Source organism: Neolamprologus multifasciatus, chromosome 15 (assembly GCF_963576455.1).
Source record: "Neolamprologus multifasciatus chromosome 15, fNeoMul1.2, whole genome shotgun sequence".
Classification (NCBI taxonomy): Eukaryota; Metazoa; Chordata; class Actinopteri; order Cichliformes; family Cichlidae; genus Neolamprologus; species Neolamprologus multifasciatus.
The window spans coordinates 32,832,654-32,855,758 of record NC_140453.1 but is presented as its reverse complement, the minus strand read 5'-3'; the positions used below and the strand labels follow the sequence as shown (position 1 = coordinate 32,855,758).

At 39.5% G+C, this 23,105-nt stretch overlaps 2 protein-coding genes across 2 annotated transcripts in view; both read right to left on the bottom strand.

Moving 5' to 3' along the window:
* nr5a2 (nuclear receptor subfamily 5, group A, member 2) overlaps positions 1-8,878 on the bottom strand; it is a 76,715-nt gene extending 67,837 nt beyond the window's left edge. Inside the window, exons 1-3 of the mRNA XM_085132491.1 lie at positions 7,870-8,878; positions 4,541-4,659; positions 814-955 (exon numbers count right to left, since the gene is read on the bottom strand). Coding sequence (XP_084988617.1) covers positions 814-955; positions 4,541-4,659; positions 7,870-7,951 — 343 coding nt within the window. The 5' untranslated portion in view covers positions 7,952-8,878. The remainder of the gene's footprint in view (positions 1-813; positions 956-4,540; positions 4,660-7,869) is intronic.
* camsap2a (calmodulin regulated spectrin-associated protein family, member 2a) overlaps positions 1-23,105 on the bottom strand; it is a 345,786-nt gene that overhangs the window by 232,690 nt on the left and 89,991 nt on the right. The window lies entirely within an intron of this gene.

Genomic DNA, 23,105 nt, shown 5'->3' with positions numbered 1-23,105 from the left:
CACCTCTGTGCAAGTCCAGAAGCACTCGACCTCCAATTTTAACTGCTCGATGTTATAATTTTTTCCTCCACAACTTTCAGAAACAGTAATTGCAAACAGGCATCATATCTTGAAAAATATATGATGCAGCACACACAATGTAAAAAAAAAAAGAAAGAAAAAACCCACAGCCTGTATCTGCTTTTCCACTTCTGCAGATGTGTGCTGTAACATCGAGATCATATTTTAGTGAGTAGTGTTTACTATAAAACCCCAGAATAGACTAAATATGTGGTAAACTATTCATGAAGTTGTAACAAAACAGTACTGTATAAGTGCTATAAAAAAAACCATCGATATTCTGAGTAAAATGTAATTTTGAAGGACTTCTGGTCAAAGCAAACCTAGAGGCTGTGTAGTGCATTCAAGTGGCTTAGATGCTGACTTGTTATAGGCAGCAGTGGAATATAATTGCGAGTACTTAACTACAGGAATTTTGAGGTATCTTAGCTGAGTATCTCCTGTTTTACTCCTCATACAGTTCAGAAAACATAAGACAGATTATTTCATTTTTCTCCACCACATTCATTCTATAGTTACTGGTTACTTTAAGGAGTGAGACTTTACAAGCAACACATATGATTAATGCAGAAAAGACTTTTAACCACTACACATAATGCACCGCTGCTGATGCACGCTGAACACATTGCTTCCCGACAGTTTCCCATGTTTAAGCCAAAATGAAATCAAATTACAGAAGCCAAACATCAGCAAAGCTTGTAATTTCTAGTTGAGTCGATAAGCTAAACTGCGTAACACAAATATGTTTTGTACCTTCTAGCTTCATGCCGACGGTGAGGCACTTTTGGAAGCGGCAGTATGGGCAGCGCTTTCTCTGGGTCTTGTCAATCTGGCAGCTCTGGTTCTCTATACATGTGTAACGCTTGTTGTTCTGGACGGTGCGCTTGAAGAAGCCCTGTGGAGAGAACCAATTAAGACGTCAACCCGCTTGACCCCTGCAATGCAATGGTAATTGGCCCATTCACACTCCCAGACAGATGGAGAGGGACAGACTTAATGGATACACACACACACACACACACACACGCACACGCAAGTTTTAAAAGCTATATGGCCATTGATGTGGTGCTTTATAGACATGTGTAGATGCGATATATATGAAGCAGACACACTTTGAACTCTTAATGAAAACTGAGTATTTACAATTCATTTATATTCATTTAATAATTTATTTTGCTTTAAACAAAAAAATGCTGCAGATATGCCCGTTTCACATACTTTTACTTGACAGCTAATCTTTTAATTGCATTGCAAACTACTTCATAAAAGTCAGGAATTATAATTTGTTTCCTGTCAAAATTTCATTCATATTTTCTGTTCAAGTAAAAGACTCTGGGAATTACAGAGTAAGCATCTTTTCAACTCTGCACTTAATTATTGAAAAATATGAGTGCAGGAGCCCAAAAAATCCAATAAATTATATCCATAATTCACAGTTCCGGGATTACAGAGATTCATACCTGCAACATGGAATTTATTATCAGCAGCAGGAGTGAAAATCAAACGAAGGGAAGATGGTATTAACGTATTCTAGATCCATAACCTAGGAGGAGAATCCGTAAACCTGGTCTTTAAAATAAAATAAAAATAAAAAGAACCGGTGGCTATCAATATTTCACCAGACACAAATTTAATTGACAATCTGCATTGCCTGACCTGTCAAAAAAAAAAGAAAAAAAAAAAAGGCAGTGCACGCGGTTTTTGGATTATCGACTTCTCAGTGCCAAGAAATCCATGCTTCAGAGAGAACTTTCTCTCCAATTTTCCATTTAGCACACAGTGTGTGTTATAAATATCTGGACCGAAGTGGATTCAAACGTGCTATTACAGACACACAGTGCATCGTCAGGAGAAGCCGACGACACCTCGCTGAAAAGCTCCAAGTTGAGGTTCATTTGCACAGCTGCAAGCAACATTTGTTGCCTTGACAAATTTACAAAAAACAACGAAATAAATTGCGTACTAATTGACATGAAATCAAAAAAAATCATCCTTCCTAGCGTGAAAGTGTATGCTGCAAAAGTATCTAAAATTCACAAAATTCATGTTAACTTGGTGTCAACTTGGTATTTCTGCACACACACACACACACACACACACACACACACACACACCAGGAAATGCAATTTACGCTTTTTCAATACAAACAGCAACTCAGAAAGAAAAAGAAATGAATTTCACTGTATTTCACTGCTTGATGTCCTCTGACCTTTTCTCCTGCTGCACCATTTTTCTTTCTTGTGTCTTTCTGTCTCACTTGATAAATTTAAAAAAAAAGATCCCATTGAATGTTTGATATGAGCACCGTGCATCTAAGCACTGACCTCTAATTTGCTGTCTGTAGTTTCAGCATTTTCAGGTCATTCCTCTGTGCTCACAAAGCTACCCCCACTCCTCCCCCCCAAATAAAAAAAAACCCCAAAAAGAGCTGTTGACTAACGTAGCCCATTTCATTGTTCACTTATTTTTACTTCAACAAGAAGGTACCATTTTTACTTTATGCATGCTGGTGTGTATGAACTGAAAGTGTCTGTGTTTGCATGTACACTTGTTGAGTGCAAAGGTGGGTTTAGGGATGTGGTAAATCAATTGGGGATAAGAATCTGTGTGTGTGTGTGTGTTGGGGGGATCTTTCTTTTTCTGTGTGTGTGTGTGTGTGTGTGTGTGTGTTGTGTATTTGTGTATCTGTGTGTGTCAGCTCAAATATGGAAGCCAAAGCAAAGCTAAAAAAAAAAAAGTGACCCTGATAACGAGCGTTATTCACAACTTTGCTCCTGGGGCTCAAAGGGTGGAAGAGGAGAGCGGTGCAGGCTCGAGAAAAATTCTGACATTACTTCAAAATTACAAAAATTACAAAAATAAAAGGAAATATTTTCTTCTGATAGTGCATAAGAAAAAAAAACTGTAGTATACGTAAGGCCAAGACTACAATGTAGCTGCTCTGTTTATCCGGCTTTGTTCAGGAGACACAATGGATATGGATTGCTCTGCCTATCTAACAGAGTGTGTTTAATGTCAAAATGAATCTGTCGAGCACCGGTGATTATACTTTTAATGGGACAGGCTGCCTTCATTTTAGAGATAATCAATGACAAGCTTCAGGTGAGTATCAATATTATTAATGTTTCAGCAAGCATACACAGCACTTTATCAAAGACCTCTTCATCTGCATCGCGCATGCTTCCATACGTGCACGGCAGAGTGTTTCAGCCAAACTGGAAAATGTGTGGACTGGCTGTCCCGCGTGAGCCTTCGCTGAGCCTGAAAAGCAGCAGAGATGCCACTGACTGCTCCCTTCAAGCAAATGCTTAGCATTTCAAGGTCATAATATGGGATAAAATCTATAACATCTGCTTTGAATAATGACCACATAGGCAAGAAATGTGCACTAGCACATCATTACTGAGGAGCTGCAATTTTACACTGAATAGTGTTAACACAGAGACATTTGTCTTAGCTTAATTTTGTGCTGACAGCTTTACTGGTTGAGGGGGGAAAAACTTGGGAAATGCCTGTTTGCTCTGCTGAGGGGAACAGTGGAAAGATGCAGAAGGAGACAAATAGGTTGTTGATAGATCTCAAATTAAGCTTTAACAGTTTGATTTGCGTGGCTTCATTATTAGCCTGCACATGGAAACGTCGTGCTGTTGAGGTCTTAATGAACTTGTGATGAGAGTTTTAGACAGCAGGGTGCAAGCCTGTGCAAACAGAAACTCTGCTATTGTACGCTTTCCTTCGTGGGTTAAAGCGCCCCCGCCACCACACACACGCACACCTCCTGTGGTTGGTGGTTGCAAAAAAAAAAAAAACAACAACATAATAATTTGCGAACACTCTTTGCCTGCTTTTGAACTCCAGTGTCTTTTCCAAGCCGTTCCACACTTTACAAAAACCCTCTGACACTCACAGGAAGAGTTTGTTAGATCAACTGTCACAACAATATTTGACCCCTGGCCTCTTTACTGTTGGTTTTCCTGCAGTGTTAATGGTGAGGAGCTGAAATGTTGCTCTACTATTACACTTGTTGCAAATCATTCTTTTAAAAAAACAAAAATCTGCTTAAATGCTTGGCATGCAAAAAAAGAGAGAGAAGGACAGAAATGACACCATCCAGATAAGCAGTTTTCTTCACAGTGGGTAGCCCATAGTATTTAGGAAAAATGGCTGACACAAGAGGAAGTATAATATCAGAGAGCGCATTAAACTCATGAAGACCTCAGTTTAGTCTGTGTAAGCCTCATAGTGACACATGTTGATGCCCTTCAGGGACTTCAGAGGCTAATACAAATAACTGGACATATATAATTGCATGACACTGCACAACGATAGACAAGAGTGCACTTGAATATTTTATACATCGAAGCAGTTAATCAGAGGTCACCACAGGCACACAGTACCATGCACACTTTATGTTAATAGGCAACTTCTTGCTTAAATCGTGCGGCATTTGTTTTCTATTTAGGGAATTGGGGGCACCAACCTTGCAGCTTTCGCAGGTCAGAAGTCCGTAGTGATACCCTGAAACCTTGTCTCCGCACACGGGACACATCTCGTCCAGGTCTTCGTCATATGAGTAGTCCATCATTTTTAACTGAGGGGCTGGAGGAGGACACACGGAGACACATACACAGAGAGAAGTCTATTTCAGTGCCGGGGAATCTCTTTTCCAAAAAAGCCCTCTTTCATCCATCCATCGTGATGGATGAAAGAGGGTGCGGAATCGCGCGGGGCGAATTAATGAGATTTTTTCAAAGTTCTCGAAGACTTTTTTTTAAGGTTAAATTTGAGGAGCAAAAAACGACGAATAGTAGCTTTTGGATAGAGCTGAGAGGAGGCGATCATTTATTAGTCCCTCTTCCTCTGCTCTTCTACATCCGTCTCAGACAGGAGCCAAAATAATAATAATGATAATAAAAAGAAGCTCGTGAAAGTGAGCCTCATACATATGCAATATGTATCCGAGTCGTGAAATCGCTGGGGGGAATCGAGAGATATTAGACTTAAGGATTGGAGGAGAAAATGTTACCGCCCACAGACAAATGAAGACACACAGAGAAGCCCTTATCTCTGCAGGCGAGGGAGAAAAAAACCCATCCAAACCCAACTTGAACCAACATTATTTTTCTCTATTTAAGAATCAGCCACAGTACTACAGGCCATTTAATTTTATTTGCTTTATAGTGGTACAAACATTTTATGTGGAGCTGTGCGTTGCATTTTAAAAGTTCTCAATTCATAATTTTCCTGGTTACCGAGTTTTAGCCATTATTTATACTAAAGAGAAAATAATGACAAACGCTGGAAATAACTAATTATGTAATTTTAAATAAAGGAGGAAAAGCATAAAAATCCCCTCACCTTCCTTGCAGATTTTCCTCCTTTTCTCTCCCCCCCTCTTTTTTTTTATATTTAGGTCTTAATAGTCTACATACAAATACGAATATTTCTGAGGTGTGTAGCCCTCTTTGCCCTGTTAGAAATACCCACCTGCATAAGTCTCTGTGTGTGACAGCGCTACAAGCAAACGGGCATGCTGACTTTTACAACAGTTACAAAAGTCTTTATGGCACTAATCATAAAAAGCAGGCAGGATCAAAAAGGAAACCACAGTGGATATGGCTGTAAAAGTGGAAATATTTTGTCAACTACGCCTTCCAATGCCTTTACATGGGCTATTAGTACTGCTCGACTTCAAAATCCACTCATCTGCTCTCTCAGAAACCTATTAATTAGACATGATTTCTAGTTTGTTAGCGCGTTGCCCTGCTGGGATCAGCGTATTCCAGCTGAAGCAACAAGTTCCACCAAGCTCCGTTCTTTCCTTTTTCTTTTATTTCCTTCCACAGAAACTCAAAGCAAGCTCGATTTTCGGACTTTCTTCTGCGTCAAAGCGCAAAAAGGACACGATTTAAAGGCCTGTTCTTACGACGTACCGCAGGTGCATTTTGGACGCCTTTTCAAAAAGAAAATAAACACTATCCGAGCCCTGGTTGCAGTTCTGAAATGATGACGCAGTGGAAAGGAAATAATAAATTAAGATGTCCGAGGGGTGTCCGGCCTGAGGCCGACAATAATGAATATTTATTTTACAGGATCCTATCCAAATATTTTCTTTCTTTAAATTGTCATTGCGATGGTGTTTCCATTATTTTGTACAGTGAATTTAGTCTTTTAAGGAGCTCTAACAGCACATGACGCGACGTTATGCCTGTAATTATAGTCCAAATAGTGTTTTTTATGCACAGACAAATTGAATATATTTCAGCACCTCGTTGTATAACTGACAGACGCAGGTGAATCCATACAAAGTCTGCGCAGATTACCTCCAGAAACACATCGGCCCGACCGTCAATCATTTACTGTCCACTTGCTCATAAAATAACAAAAGACAAAACAAAACAAAACAAACAAAAAACCCCAAAACAAAACAAACAAAAAACCCCAACGTCCTCCAATTGTGAAAAAAACAAAACAAAACAAAAAACCTCTGATTCTAAAAGAAATTCATTTCAGTCGGAGCTTCCTTGTTTTAGCTGCCTGTAAAAAACAGTTGGGGTAAAATAAGAAAAAAGGTAAAAGGGCGGGCAAACAAGCCACTCCTTGTTTAAAGTGAGAATACGTTATCAATGTCTTATAAACCGAGAGCGGGCTAATTGATTGTCCGGTTATACTGCCGTGGAAAGACATGCTGGAAATGATCAGGGTTATATGAGTTTAACTTGCCATTGAGGTCAGAATTTCTTCAAAAATGTAGCTGCTTAATGTGCAGCCTACTGTGGAGATCAAGAAAATAGATCTTTACGGCATGCCACTGGGAATTTAAATAATTATGCTCATTCTGAAAAAAATGCAGGGGTCCTAAAATTTGCTCTTATTTTTTTTTTTTTAAAGGACACCGATTTCGAACATCTGAAGGCCTTACGCAGTTCTCCTCGAATTTGAGATAAAAACCTCCAACAACAACAGTTTAAAGCGTACAAAAATGATTTCACACTACAGCATTAAAGCAACATCTAAAACGTAGCGATTTAGTTTAACTTTATTTTGCAGCTGTATTTCATTTGAGAGTAGAATCAACTTGGCTGTACTGCGAGAGAAAGCTATTGCGAAACTACGTGTTGGCACACATTACCAAGCTCTTCTTTACCGTTTGTAAAATCAATAAACTAGCTCATAATTATTTTCTTCTTGGGTAAAAGTTTGCTGTCCTTAGACAAATATTTTAATCTTAATCAGACACTCCAGTTTTGCTTCGACATCAACAACTCTTCCACAGCAGTTTTCTTTAGAAACAAAATCACGAGCAGGTTTGAGATATTTCTTATTCTGCTAAGAGAAAGTCATCTGTTTCATTCTAAAATCAGAGAAATAAAAAAAAAAGAAACAAACAAGAAAAAGTTACATTGACAGAACACCTCTGCTCTGTTTCTTGCTTTTTACGCGCCGCTGCCGCTCGCTCTAAGCGTGAATGACAGGTAGGTACCTGTTTGACCGCGGGCCAAACTTTAAAAAAAAGTGCTTCCAAGTTGAAGTGGAAGAACATTATCGAAGCCTTTGGAGATCATGTTGAACAATAATAATAATAATAATAAACCCCCTAATAATTACCTGCTAAGTTCGTGGAATCAACGCGTTCGTGTATTGGCGTATGACAGATCGGTAACTGTTCCTCATTATAAGAAAAAAAGGTAACGAATACAAGCATGTACATTTTAGTGAGTACACTCTCAGCCGGAAAACGCTCCACGAAGACAGCGAAGTGGAAGCTTCGGGCAGGCTACCGAGATTCAAATGAATGACAGTTCTTACCCTGCATGTTCCTTGGCATGTGCCCCTGTTCGCCATACGATCGAGAGAGTCCCAGGGATTCAGTCTCGAATTTGGGCAGCATGACAGCACTGCCGGCCTGAGATAGAGACTCCGCACCGCACGGCGGGACACCTGGACGTCAGAGACAGGCGTTCGCACAAACACCCCCCGAACGACTGTCCCGAGCGACTTCTACCGTCCTATTTCTTACTTTATAATTCTCTTTCACTTCCAATTATCAGGCAATGCTCCAACGATAAAGCCAGATTAAGACTTTTTTCTAAACAACAGGCTTGCATAGCCTGTGTGTCACGCTGCTTTGACTTAGCTACACTGATTTAAAAAAAAAATATTAAAACGCATTTACGCAAAAAAGAAAGGAAAAATCTCAGAAATAACGCAGAAGAAAACGGAGTGATTCCTTCTAAACTAAGTAAGAAGCACTTTCGCGAAGAGTTAGGGAATCACTCTGCACTTAAGAAAACAGCACAAGGTCCGGATTAGAATGCGATGGTAAGTTTCCCTTTATCTTTTCCAAAGTCTTTCCAAGTCCAAAGTCAGCCATTAATGTGAGACTGTCAGTGTAACTTTCAGCCTTGAGCAGACAAGCACGAGCCGCCGGGGCCGCCCTCTCCTGTGCGTAAAGTCGGATTCGGTGAGTCGGTCGGACTGTCTGGAGATGTGGAGACCTCTCCTCCTCCTCCTCGCGGCTTTGTTTACTCCGCTCTCTCCAATCCGAGACGCATGCGGTCGTCTGACATCATCTTCCTCCGATCCAATCAGGAAAGAAGACCGGGAAACATCGCCTCAAACTCTCCAGTTCCATCTCTCCAAAATCTCATCTATTTAATCCCGTTAATGACGGACTTTAAAAGCGGAGGGAGAACAAGGAAATCAAGAGAAGTGATGCAACTGTAGTGAGATCACCGACTGCGTCTGGGCGCACGGAATGCAAATACAAAGCGCAAGGTATGTGGATCAGAGCGCTTTAGCACACGCACGCACAGGGAGCGTGAGAGCACGCGTTCCTATATGCTAAGTAATTTTTTCATATATATACAAACTTTAAAAGATGAACTATTGTGACAAAATAATACTCTTTCCTTCTGCTTTTCTTTCTTCTCTCTGTGTGTGTCTGCGCCCGTGTGTGCGTGTGTGACCACTCCATCTTAAAATACAGGTGAGGATATTGTAAATTCTCCATAAGGCCATATAAATTTCATGGAAAACTCGAGCATCACCGGCCTCAGGCTTGAAATGACCTCACTGTCTAATCAAATCGCCCCCTTTATGCAATAAATTATACCTTTGCTTCTGAATCATTAACAGTAATTGGCTGAGCGGGGATCAATTAGTGATCTGACGTCACTGCTTTCAAATTAAATACACGCAAAAAAGAATTACACTACAGCATCCTCGTAATGCCCCACGACCACAATCACAAAAACCTTGTGTAACTTATTTTAGTTCGCAGACCACAGAGAAATATCCAACTTTTGAATCAGGTAGAAGTCTAAACTATTTTCTGTCGCGTTAAGGAAACGATCTGGATTCCCGTTGTCTGCGCATGTCTCTTAATGAGTTACTAAACTCGGAAAACGTTCTTGTTTTGAAGCACCGTTATAAAGGATCGCCACAAAACCTTTACTTCCCGCAGTGGGTATATACTACTCCAAAATCTGTTTGGGGCTTTCCTAATCACTGCTGTGGGTAATTTAGTCATGAGGAAAATTGACATAAAAGTGATCCACATTGTTGAATGGCAGAATACCGTCACTTCAAAACATTTATGAAGCCAAAAGTGTTTGTGTGAAAAAGGCGGCGGTGCGTTTTTATGAGTGAGGGAGACACGGAAAATCACCAGACAAATCTGACGAACATAAAAGGGTTACAGAGGGCACACACACACACACACACACACACACACACACACACACACACACACACACACACGTACGTTTCAGTACCCACAGCTAATGGTAATGTTAAGACTTTGTCATCTCTGAAAGAAAAATAATTTTATAGCAATATAGGGCAAAAAAACCTGCTCATTATCATAAAATGCAAGGAGCACAGAAAGGTGAGGTCCCCCTGATGACAATTATTCCTCTTGTTTTTATATATAAATATATAACTAGTAACATATTTCACTTGGAACAACAAGTTCCAAGGAAAATACTTAGAAATTCAATTAAATAGATTTCACAGTAAAGCCAGAAACACAGTCAGAGCACAGTCGCAGCTGTTGTAGTCTTCCTTCTTCTTTTTTTTTTACAGAGTTGAGTAGCTAAAGTCTGGGTGATTTATAGACAACCATTTTGCCATTATATATGTGTATGCGACACACCTGTGTCGCATACACACACACACACATGCACACACACACAAAACAGGCTCATACTGATCAGGTCCTCTTTGGAGCATTGCCCGTTTCTCCCAAAATGCTCTCATAAGTGAGTTGTCCTGTCTTTGTGAGGATGCTCTATGTAATGTATTTGTGTGGTTATTAACATTATCCTAACTCAAACGTAAATTTTACAATAAACTTTAATGAAGTCATCACACTAAAATAAAAGCTATGGGGGCTTGTTTTTCTCTACCTGCAATGTTAATCTGTAAACAGACTGATGCTCCTACTTCATCAGTACACTGTTCACTTGTACTTCATGTGTTCACAGGTTCTCTATGTGTGCTCACATACACACATAAACACAGGCATACAGTAAGTTTCTATTATACTTCCAACTGAAATGTTTTCTTTACACAGTGATCTGGAGTCGTCTTTGGAAAACAAGTGAGATGTAATATATTCAAATACACAAAAATATAAAAAATTGAAAACTGAGAACTTTGAAACGTTGACTTTGAAATGAAAGTAGTTACCCTGCAAAGTAATCTCTGTATCCACACACAGACAAACACAAACAGGTCTTTTTTTTTTTCTTTTTTTTTTAATTTTAGACAATGAGTTGGTGGCCAGGTTTAGGTTCTTAGGTTTGTCAGGATCCTGGGTGGTGGTGGTGATGGGGGTCCACCACTCAGTACTGAGTTGGGATTGGTTGAAACTGTGTTACTTAAGGGCAGTGGTGGGTGGAGTCAGAGGTTGACAAGCAGGAGAGGACAAGTAGGGGCTGAAGGGTGAGGGGGGAGCAGGGTAGGTTATAAAATGACACAGAGACTGATAAGACCTGTGGCAAGATAGCTCTACTGGAATGATTAACTTATTCAGAGAGAGAGAGAGAGAGAGAGAGGCCCAGTGAGTGATGGTGAAAGGTAATAAGAAACGTAGAGGCACAAAGGAAGTAAGGGAGGAAAAAGATTAGGTCCAAACTTTGAAGATGAAGCATGAAGACAATAATGTTTGATCATAACAGTCACAGAAACTGTGAACTTAATTAGATAGATAGATAGATAGATAGATAGATAGATAGATAGATAGATAGATAGATAGATAGATAGATAGATAGATAGATAGATAGATAGATAGATAGATACGTAAGTAGTAGTACTTTATTGACACTGAGACTTTACAGTTTACAGTCTGAGGTTATAAAATGACACATTAAATGATGTACAAGAGTACAAATCAAACTCTGGACTATTCACCTCCCATGTTATGGTTCCAAGTTTGGATTTATCTGATTGGCACAGACACAAGCACACACAGTGACAATTTGAGCAGCAACACTGCAGGCTGTAAAAATGATCTTTTGCATGCATGCACGGTAATTAAAAGTGCAAAAGAATTTAAAACTTCACGCAGTCTGTCTTTCACTTGTGTGTCATATTTTTTGCATGCGCGTTTTCATTTGTAGGGCCGACACCTTGTATGGTCTCAGCTTGCGTGTGAGTTTTATGAGGGAGTGCATGTTTGTGTGCGCGCTGTGTTCATGAATGAGTGTATTCCTGCGTGTACAAGTGTTCTGATCAAATAACAATAGCCTTGGAAATGTACAGCAACACACACTAACATCATTAAATTATAATCAACACACATTTGCTATTCATAAGCAGGAAATCACCCCCTCCACCACTCACTGCCAGACACAGACACCCACATACACACCTCTCTCCCCTACCTGCTACTGTTTTCTGTATCGAAGGTGTAATGTAAACAGTCATTTGTTCTAAAAATACAGCAGGACTCAAAGTACAGAGCAACAACTCACAAACAGAACTTCACTGAGGTAAACAAAACACGAGAGAATGATATAAGGAAGTAGCTGTCAGTAGCTTTGAGGTTTTTGCATTAGGATGGCAGTCTGCAGGAAAGAGACCTCTGATGTTCTGCCTGGAATCTGCTGGAATCTATCAGTTTGGTGGTTATGGCTCCTAATGTTCCCATTACCACTGGGACCACTTTGTTTTCCTGTGCTCCTTCTTTCAGATGTTGCTGTCCGCTGGGATTGCCACATCTATCACAACTGTGGTCTTGTGCTCCTTGTCAACCACCACTATGTCTGTTTGGGTTGCCAGCAGCGGCTTGTCTATCAAGAACCTGGAGTCCCACAGGACCTCAGCCCTGTTGTTCTTAACCACCTTTGGGGTTGTCTACCATCAGGACTTGGGTCCTTCTAATCCACTGCAGCACAGATGTTTCTGTTTCTATTCCAGCCGCTTGATTGTGCCTCTCATTGTATGCTGTCCCATCTTGCATCTCACATTCTGCTACAGTGTGCTGGACAGTACTCCGGGGAATCTTTGCACACTTTGCAGCTCGAGCTCTGTTTGCTGTGGTAGAGTTTTGCATTTATGGATCTGAAGTTTGGGCTTGTTCTTGCGCTGCCATAATCAAAGCCTTGGTGCTGTCCTTTAGGTCAGCCTTTTGTAGCCACTTGCAGTTTTTCTCAGTGTCAGGTACTTCCTCTAACTCCACATCCCATGCAGGTGCTTAGTCTTCCACAACTGTTTCCTGCTGTTCCTCCTCACTGTTTTTCTTCAGCTGCCATCTCAGGAAGTATTCACAGATGCTCCGTGTTTCATCCTGAATTGTCGCTGTGACACTCACTAATCCTCGCCTTCCCACTTTCTGTTGTTTGTTGAGGCTCAGGGTATCAACTTTGGGTAAAGATCACTGTGCACTGGGAAGAGTTTTTGTTTCTTTACACTGGTGGTATCTGTCTCCACCTGTGGCCAGCGTATTATTCCAGCTGGGTATTTGATGACCACTGGGACATATGTATTGTTTGCCTGGATTTTATTCCCACTATTAAGCTACCCTCTGAGCACCTGCCTTACCTTCTTTAGGTATTTGGCAGTAGCTGACCTTCTTGCATCTTCTTCATGGCTCCCGTTGGCCTGTGGGATACCCTTGTAACTGCCATGTATGTCCACTATTTTGCCTTCAGACAACTCCACCTTCAGTCCAGATCACCTTCCCTCTTTTTGCCACCATCTACCATTCAGCCACCGAGTCCACGTCCCAGTGTTCTTGCTGTAGATACTGGTCATATGGAGAGATGGGCAGTAACGCGTTACATGTAACGCCTTACTGTAATCCGATTACTTTTTTCAAGTAACAAGTAAAGTAAGGGATTACTATTGTAAAAACGGTAATTAGATTACCGTTACTTTCCCGTAAGCACGCTGCATTACTGCATTACTAAAGCCGTGATTTTTTTGCGAGAATGTCTCATGACAGTGACGTAAGCGAGTGTGACGTTCGTGACAACAGCTGTGTGCAGATCAACAATGGATAATATAGCGAGTGCGGGAGAGAGTATGAGAGTATGCAGCGTTTAAAGCGTGGAAGTACTGACCTTATTTTGAGTTTGATTCCATAAAAAGTGACAAAAACATTAGTGTCCATTGTGCGTGGGAAGAAAACTTCTTTTTACAGAAAAACCCCTAAACTTCCAAGCAAGCACCGAGTAGCTATGACGTAATGGGAAATTCACAGAGAAACACGCGGATACTTCCACTGACCGCTGCGGCACACCTGCACCAGGGTAAACCTCCGCCTGCCCCACTCCTGCTTTACAGGTGAAAATAGAGCAACAGGACCGCTAGTCTTTGACTTTATTTATTTTCTGCTGTGTTTTACTTGCATCTATTTGAAAGACTGAGTGTAAACACACAAAAAAATATTTTATTTTATGTGCTGGAATGTGCAGAAAATAGGTTTAAATATTAAACAAATTTCTTCCAGTCAGAGAATGTTGCATATAATTAAATTTTTGCTTGATACATAAAGTTAAAAGATTAAAACTAATAAAACAAGTTTTAAAAAGAGATGTTTCTATGTGATTACATTTTGTATGATGGATTATGTAGAAAAAGTAGAATTGGGCTGAAAGATCTATCGCTTTATCACCTATTCAGGTTGTAAATCGTGTTTTTAAAAAGTAACTAAGTAACTAAGTAATTAATTACTTTTGAAAATAAGTAATCAGTAAAGTAACGGGATTACTTTATTGGGGAAGTAATGAGTAATTAGTTACTGATTACTTTTTTCAAGTAACTTGACCAACACAGGTCATATGAATCTTGCTTCATGTCTTCCGTGTACAGAAGAATGCTGATGGTTACTCCACCCCTGACTCTAAATCTGTAGCTGCTCTTTGTGACGAACTGGCTGAGGGGGTTGAGGCATATGTAGAATAGCTCGTGCGACTGCCTTGGCGGTGGCCTCTAATGATGTCTTCCACAGTCCAGTTGAGTTCCTGATGAATATCATTAGGGCACATTTAGTCTTGTATAGAAGGCATTCTGGTGTCCATGTGTGGGACACTGAGTTGTAGGCTTTCTTGTAGTCCTAGTGTACTGCTCTATCAAGCAGTGGCTGGTGTTTTGATGTTTCTAATGTCTTTCTGAGCTGTACTCATGTTTAGACTCATGGGCTTTCTCAGTCTGGTTGCTATGATGCTTTCATAGCAACCAGACTTGATTGAGTTTTCATGTTGTGTAGAGGCCACTAAACATCATCTTTCACGCTCAGGATTGTTCTGCCCTGTATTAGCCAATCTGCTGTTAGCAGACCACTTATTTGTGCTGCGAGGTATTCATGGAGTGCTATAACCTTCTTCACTTAATATGGGTGGATAACATCAGGTTCTGGTGCTGCCCAGGTCTTTATGTTTTTCCTGAGACAGGTAGTTGGATAACTGCATTTGTGGCCTTGATTAGTTTTTGTGTGATGTGCCAACCTCAGTTCATTGAATTCACCTATTGTAGCAGGACAGGAATCATTCTGTTGTGTCCATCCTGCTTAGTTTAGGTTGATATTTACCCTTCGTCTAATTCCTGAAGGTAAAACGTTGACTCCTAATCTCCTACATGCTCCTTTTAATTCACCAGCAGGTCTCAAATCCTGTCTGCATAAGAGGTTGCAAGAAATAAACAAAGGAACATGAGAGATTATTAAACATTTGTGGAATATGAGGTGTTGTGAGTCTTTATTCCTTTTTTTTGGATTGAAGACGATGGGTTTTATCCACCAACCAAAAGAGAAAAACTTATACAGTTCAGTTTGGATATGATACCGTATATCATAACTGATTTATTCTATGGTGTGCATTTCTGTAAAGCCTTCCATGTGGACAGTTTTGGAGCATTGAAATCATGCTGAGAGGCTGAAGGTTAATTCTACTCCTTTTTCTAGACACTCTCTATGGGAACATACACTGCTGACTCTCTCTCAGCTTTCAGTAACCATTTAAAGCATCTGGTATCAAACATCTAGAAAAAGTAGCAACTACATTTTGATTGTGGTTCTTGTGTGAATTCTATCGCTCTTACACTAAAAATCACAAATCAAATTAAATAGTTATTAAACTTATAATAATACAAGTACAGATGAATGATTAAAGTAGTATTACATGCTCAGTGATACTGAAATGAAAAGTGTGTGATGCAAAGAAAACATCAAAACACCCCATATGCTTCTCTCTAAGGAGTTCTTTTCAACAAGCTTAGTTTTTAAAATAAAAAGATATATTTCATGATGTGTTTGTTACATTCTTGCATGATACCCTTACACTGTTTCTTATTGTCTAATTCTCTAATTCCTCAGTATGTCTCGTACTCCTTTGACTTTCTATTGTGCCCCCAGGTCAGCTGCTGTTAGCTGCTGGTCCCCAGTTCTTTGGATGAAGGCAGTCAATGGAGGAAACAGAGTGTGTCAACAGCAAGTGTTGACATTTGGCTTAGGAGATAAACCTCACAGGGGATCAAACAAAGACTGGCTCTTTTGAGTGGAGAAAGGAGTGTGTGCGAGTGTGCGTGAGTGTGCGTGAGTGTGTGTGAGTGTGCGTGCGCGCATATGTTTGTGTAAAGATGTTTCAATGTTGCAAGATTTCTGCTGACGTCCTGAAGCCGAAGGACGCTGATAATTGTCTGAGGGCTTTGGTTATCTCCATGTCAAAAGGCTGAGTGAACTTAAAAGTGAGATGAGGTGCACAACACACATGCAAAGATGTTTCAATTATTCATAGCTTCACAAAAAATAAAAAATATAAGAGATATAAATATAAAAAAAGTAAAGAGAATATTTTCTGACACGACTGGCATCTATGTGCTCAAACACAAAGTCCCACAGAAACACACGCTGTAACAAGTGTGCCGATGTGAAAGAATTTTTGACTCTTTCACTGCAGAATGAGAAAAACGTAAAGATCATAGAAAGGTTCATTTCTAAATGACACTTAAAAGGAGGAAGACTCTTCCGATGGTTGAATAAAGAATGGGCAGCATTATTTCTCCCCTACAGAAAAGCTGCCGTGTCAATAAACCTGTCTAGAGACCAGCATTAGTACAGATACATATCAATATGCTCGTTGCTACAGGGAATGCAGTGTTACAGGTTATTCACATGATTCCAGGATGTCTTTCAAATGTCATCTAAAAAGTGCATCACAGATCCTTCATTCATGCCTCTATATTTCTGATTTTAACCCTGTTTAAATTAGCCTGTAGGTTTAAATGCTCAAAACCAAAAACTTTTGTCTTTTTCCTGCTGAAAAAAAAAGCCAGGGGTCTGACTAAGGAGCTTTGCTGTTCTTACACAATATATAATGTTTTTAATGCGATGGCAGTTTATTTTTCACACATGCACTGTGTGGAGATGCTACCAAAATAGGCAACTGATGTTAGGTTGCACTAAAGACCAAGGGAGGACATGAAAACACAGTAATCCAAACCCAGTCGTTTATTGGTTTTGAATTGGCCTTAGAGCTTCAACAATTTCTAATGGTCATTTAGACATAGCTGTGGTCTGTGGGCATACATTCAAAACTAGTGGTAACGCTGGCCATATCCTATCTTAAATGGTTGCACAAACATATAGGCATTTTCCTATTGTGTTCACATGGGAAATAAGAATTTAGTCCACTGGGTCTCAGTTCCTCTGAGTTCATGAATAGCCACGTGCCCACTCTTGCAGCCAGCAAAAGAAAACTGGCCATACTTTGCTCTTAGTGGAGCTTTATAAAGTTAGGTTGAGCAGCAGCGATGGAAGTTCTGTATAAGGCTAAATGCCCTGCTAACATCCCTAACATAAAGGACAGTTTAAGTGTCTGTTTTTGTGTACTATTGAAACATCACAATTATCGAAAATCCATAAAATTTGGTACAGGTTGTTCTTGAAGGTCAGGTGTTGCAGTAAATTAATATGTAAGTTTGTGTGATGTGGCATGAACTGCAATACTTTACATAAAAGCCAGATATGCTACAAGCCTTCATCCATTAAGGCCACACTGTGGTTCATCTATTGGTTCTCAATTCCACTACTAAATCATCATGTATTCATTTAAATAAATGGGTTGTAAATTGTAATAAATAAATAAATAAACGGACTTAAGCACTATAGTAAACACTTTATCGAAGAGGATTATGGCCACTGTAAAAGGAAAAAGGTGAGGACGTCAAAATTCAAAACAAAAAAGACATCCCCACTTTTTTTCCCGCTGTGGCCCTAATCCTCTTCTGTAGCGCTTCCATATACAACACAAGGTGACTAAATGGCAACCATCCATGGATCCAGTTTCTTAAGCCTTTATTCGGCTGAGGTTGCAGGGGAGCTGGAGGGTATATCTGAGCACTAGGTGAGTGAAAATCTACACTGTGGTGAAAACAAAATCTCAATCATATGTTTTGTCCATCACAGTAGATTCAAGACTAGACATTACATTTCACCACCAGCATTAAGACAAAAATCTTGTGGAAGGACGCTGTTTATCCATCGTTACACAACACTTTGCAAAGATGTTGTATTTATCTATTTATTTTGTCACTCTTCTTCACGTTACACTTGTGGCGCTTGTTTATATCGCTCATATATGAAAACAGACTTGGATGCTAATTTATCATGCTATTCTTTTAACCTTCAGTACATCACTGTGTATAGTGAAATGGCAAAAAATGGCTGTTCATAAATAATAATATATTATTCAACAAATTAATAATCTCAACATGTTTGTATCACTCTTCTGTAACGTACACATAATGTCAAAAATGTACACGTAGCACAGACGTAACGTCGTCATTCATTTTGAGATCAGCCACTATGCACATCTAATATATACAAAATTTGTACAGGTTGGAATGTTATAAAAATAATTCCCAAAAGCTATATAGATAATCCTGATAATCCTGGTACCTTAAATAATTTATAAGGTAAGTTTCTTGGAGTTAAATAAATTATTTAATCAAATTAATAATCTAATAATTTAAAAAAAATATTGCTGTCTTATAGTCATCTCCTGCCTTCAGTAGCTAAATAAAGGAAACAGTAATTAGTTAAGTCACTATTCTGATAACGAGAATGTACTGTGCAGTGAACACACATCATTTGCATAATATGTTAATGTGTAACTATTGAGTAGATAGGAGACATGTATAGTGTGATAGTCACAGAGTAACACAGGCAATAGTACAGTCAGCTTTGTGTTGTGGCTTTAAAGTCTGCTCTAAACCCCAAAGAGAGAAGTTGGTGGTATGCTGTCATCCTGTGTTAGTTTCACTTACTGAATGTTATCCAGAAGACAAACTGTAGCCCACTTATTACACATAACCGAGGATGACCGAGGAACGCTAGCCACGAAGTAATTGGGTTTATGTTGATGAAAATGCTTTTGTCATGGGACACGCGTCATCTACATTGCTGACAACAGACTACAGCAGATAAGTGCAGGAGGGAATAAGACAGTTGAGGTCGTCGATGTTATATATGGAAGATTCAAAAGAATTCAAGTGGAGAGTGTGAGAAAGTGAGCGGGCGCGTACACACACACACACACACACACACACACACACACACACACACACACACACACACACACACACACACACGTACAGTTTACTCTGGGATAGCATAACATTATGTCCAGAGAATGTCTAGGAATGCTGTGGGAACTGTGACTCATACAACCTAGCCACTTCTCCCAAAACACACACATATGTCACATACGTCCACACGTCCAAGATAATAGTTAATCTGGCATCTTGTTGGTTCTTGTCCAGGCTCTTCTTTAGAAACAGATGTTTAATTGTCATATCCACATTTAGACTGCTCCAACTTGACCATCGACTTCTTTTTACTCATTTCTTTAATGTGGGCTGCGATTGTGAGACAGACGGCAGATTAATTTGTGCATAAGAGTTCGTTTAATATTAGCAACTGTGGCCATTCACAATACAAATTCCAGGCACCCTTAGTCAGTTTTGCCTTATGTCCTCCCCCATGAACAATGCATACTGAGACCCGAGAGCTGTTGTAATCTTTGTCCTGGCGCTCTCAGTAGTGCACATACACATATTTATTGTGTATTGACCCTACAAAAACACATACATAAACTCATTCATCCTCTCTGTTGTGCTTGTCACTTTTTTGTCTGTCTCTAGTGCTCTGTTAACACACATGCATTTATTCACACACATAAAAAAACGCAGCGGCTGCTGGATCCATTAGCAGGTCATGCAACAGTCATTGTTCATTGCTTCCTATAGGCTTCTATTTTCTAGCGCCAACCGGAGGAACAACAGTCCAGGCACATGGTTGGGTTGAAACTAAATAAACAAAGCAAAGCCAAACGGTTTATTTTGCTGCAAAGCGAATACAGCATTGATAGTGTGTGTGTTAGTATACTGTGTTTATTCTGTTACACAAACATAAACTAATAACTTTATGAGTGTATATCAAACCTTTGTGGCTTCTTATCTATTTGCATTTGTTTACAGCTGCTACTATTAGCATCATCAGGTGAAATTCCAAGCTGAGGCCCCGTAGGAGCGTACAAGTGCCAAAAACAGCTCATAGCATTGTTCTCCTTAGACAGTTCCTATCATGCATGATTAAGTTTTACGTTTTTTTTCTAAACTGTGGATGTCTATCCAGGACACAACTAAGAAAATCGGAGAACATCTGCTGATGATGAATATCATGACTTCCATCACATATTCAAAATCCAGTTAAGATTCTGAAAATTAAGACATGAGAAACAAACCTTTTCTGTGGCTTCTTATACACCTGACATCCAAGAAATCCAAAATAATTTTAATCAGCCTTAAGTTACCAGATGGGAAAATATTAGTCTGCGATTTAAATATCTTTTTCTACAACATCTTGCCAGCTGTGTTCACATGAATATGAGCAGAAACTTAAGAGTCTAATAAATTATATCCTATTAAATCACCAAACACGTGTTGAATCATGTGTTACTCATGCAGTTTTTAAAAGTGCTGTTCTTAGTCACTGCTAGATATCACTGCTGTTCAATGAGATAATCTCTCTGCTTGTCAGTCAGTGACATGCGATGTGTGTTTCACCTTAATCCCAAAGGTTTCAGTAAGCCAGTAAGTAAGTGCCTTAGTAAGTCAAGGAGTGGTGAGTCAGTTGAGGCAGAATGGCAACAGACAGGGGAAAACTGCACAAAGTTGCCACTATATATAATAAAATAGGAAAGAAGCAAAGAGTCATTGAAAAATACTATGTAAGGTTGATTATTTGAGTACAAAAGCAAAAAAGAATCAGTAATTAGGGCAGTGTTAGCCACAAGATGAATGTGCAGTCATTCATGGCAGAGGTGCATTTACACATACAAACACACACCTGACTATAAATGCTCGTGTCTGTTCGTACTGATGTTTACCCAGGTGAATCCTGGGATATTGTGTGGGTTGTTGACTTTCTTTTAAATTCTTCTACCTGAGACAGACACACACATTCACACACACACACACACACACTCAGGGGTCAGTGTGCGGTTGGCTGTAACAGTCTGGACAGTGAAAAAGAAAAAGTGGATGAGATGGACTGCTCTTACTCAACCTCCCTGTAGCACTCTCACACACACAGACACAAATACTCGTAGCTTCTTGACTGGTGTCTGTGGTTGTGGAGCGGTCAGTTGTAACAGACACATAGTATCCCCTCTGGATGACCCTTTGCAATTAACACAATTACACACTCACACAGACATGCACAGATCCATGCCCAATGGACCAGTCCTCCGCAGAGCTGCTTTGCCATTCAACACTACGCTAATGACACAGAACACCTAACAGGCCGTCAAAGAAATACACACCTCCCTCTCTTCCACCTTGCATAACATTAAGATGTCCACTGCAATCAATTTAAATTTACATTTTACACATTAGGCAGAAAATCTGAGCAAGTCCAATCAATGAAATCAAATGTTTGCAACATCTTTTTTATGTATGGAAATATTCTGCATTTTATGACTTGTGCAAAATATTTATTTTCAGATGCACATGCGTTATTGAAATAAAAAAAAAAAAGCGCATTTACACTGGAAACATTTTCTATTTCTGGCTTAACTATGTAGTTAGTATAAATAATTATGAATGCCAGGACAAGCACTACACATTTTTTGTTCCTGTGAACATTTCTGATCTTATCTGATTGCTGTCAGGTTTGCAGAGTTTACATCTCAGTGTGTCGCGATTCAATTAAGGAAACTATTGTGCTGGGTCTTTAAGGATAATGGCTAATAAAGCTTAATTGTAGCACAGAGGCTCATAAAATCCAGCAAGTAAAGATACTGATAGAGCTGCTTTATGGGTTAGCCAAGCTGAGGGGAATGGGCATTGTTCTCCCATGATAAAGTCCTGCACCAGTCCAGTGTATGTTTACTTGCCTCCCTGTGACGGTATAATTTTTGGTGGCATGTTCTTCTGTGTGTTTGCTTACCTCTAAGTGACAGGTAGAAGTGGGTGATGTGCAGGTCACTTGTTAATTATGGCAGCTTTCACGTCTCCGTGTTACTATGTGTACTAGGACTTAATGGAGAGTAAATACAGAGATCCTAACCATTAACTACAGCAAAATGTTTGGTCATGGAGACACTTAGAAACATTATCTATAGCCAGTTCCTGTTTCTGACTGGAGGAATTTGATCCTAGCATTTATTTTCCTTTCTTTGATTTTTTTAATCTCTTAATTATATCCATGTGAGCACACAGTGTGATAGGAAGACAGCTGTTGCATTTCACATAACCAAACCTGGTGGATTTTTTATTTGTTCAGAGTAAAAGGTTGTCCCGTGCAAGTGTAATTTTATTCTCCAATAAAAAGTTAAAAGATTTTAAGCAGTGACATCTAATTTTGCTTCAAAATTCAAATATCTGATATCCAAGAAGAGAATGTAGATCGTTTATTTCTTAGAGCATTGTTAGATGTCTATAGGGGTCATGCCTCTTCCCAGCACTGGAGGCTTGTCAGATAAGCTGCTCTTCCTTTCCTGTAGCCTCTCAACAGCTCTGCAAACACCCAGCGGACTGGATGAACCAACCAAAACCAACATGGCTTCCCATATGCAAATTATTGTTATATTATGAAAATCCATTCAACCATCGCTTCTTAAGTAATTTTTAGCATCGCAGGAGCTACGATAGGGTGAAAGGTGGGGTGCACGCTGGATAGATCGCCAGGCCATTGCAGGGTCAACATAGAAGGGCAGACAGGTATTCACACTCACATTCATATCTAAAGGCAATTTAAAATCACCAGTTCATGTATTTTTTGTCTTATAGCCTGTGGTGAGATCACAGAAATTAAAATTAACCAATCTTTTTTATCTACATTTAAAAACTCAACTAGAACATTGGGAAGAGATCTCAAAATAAATTATGGCTAACAGTAGAATTAAATTTGCAAATGGCGATTAAAAGATTGATCGTATTCACAGATTGAGTTTGAAACAAATGTATTAGATTCTGATGTATTTGGATCAGAAATTGTGATTGTGAAACAGTTCTTACACTAAAGATGCCACAGATTT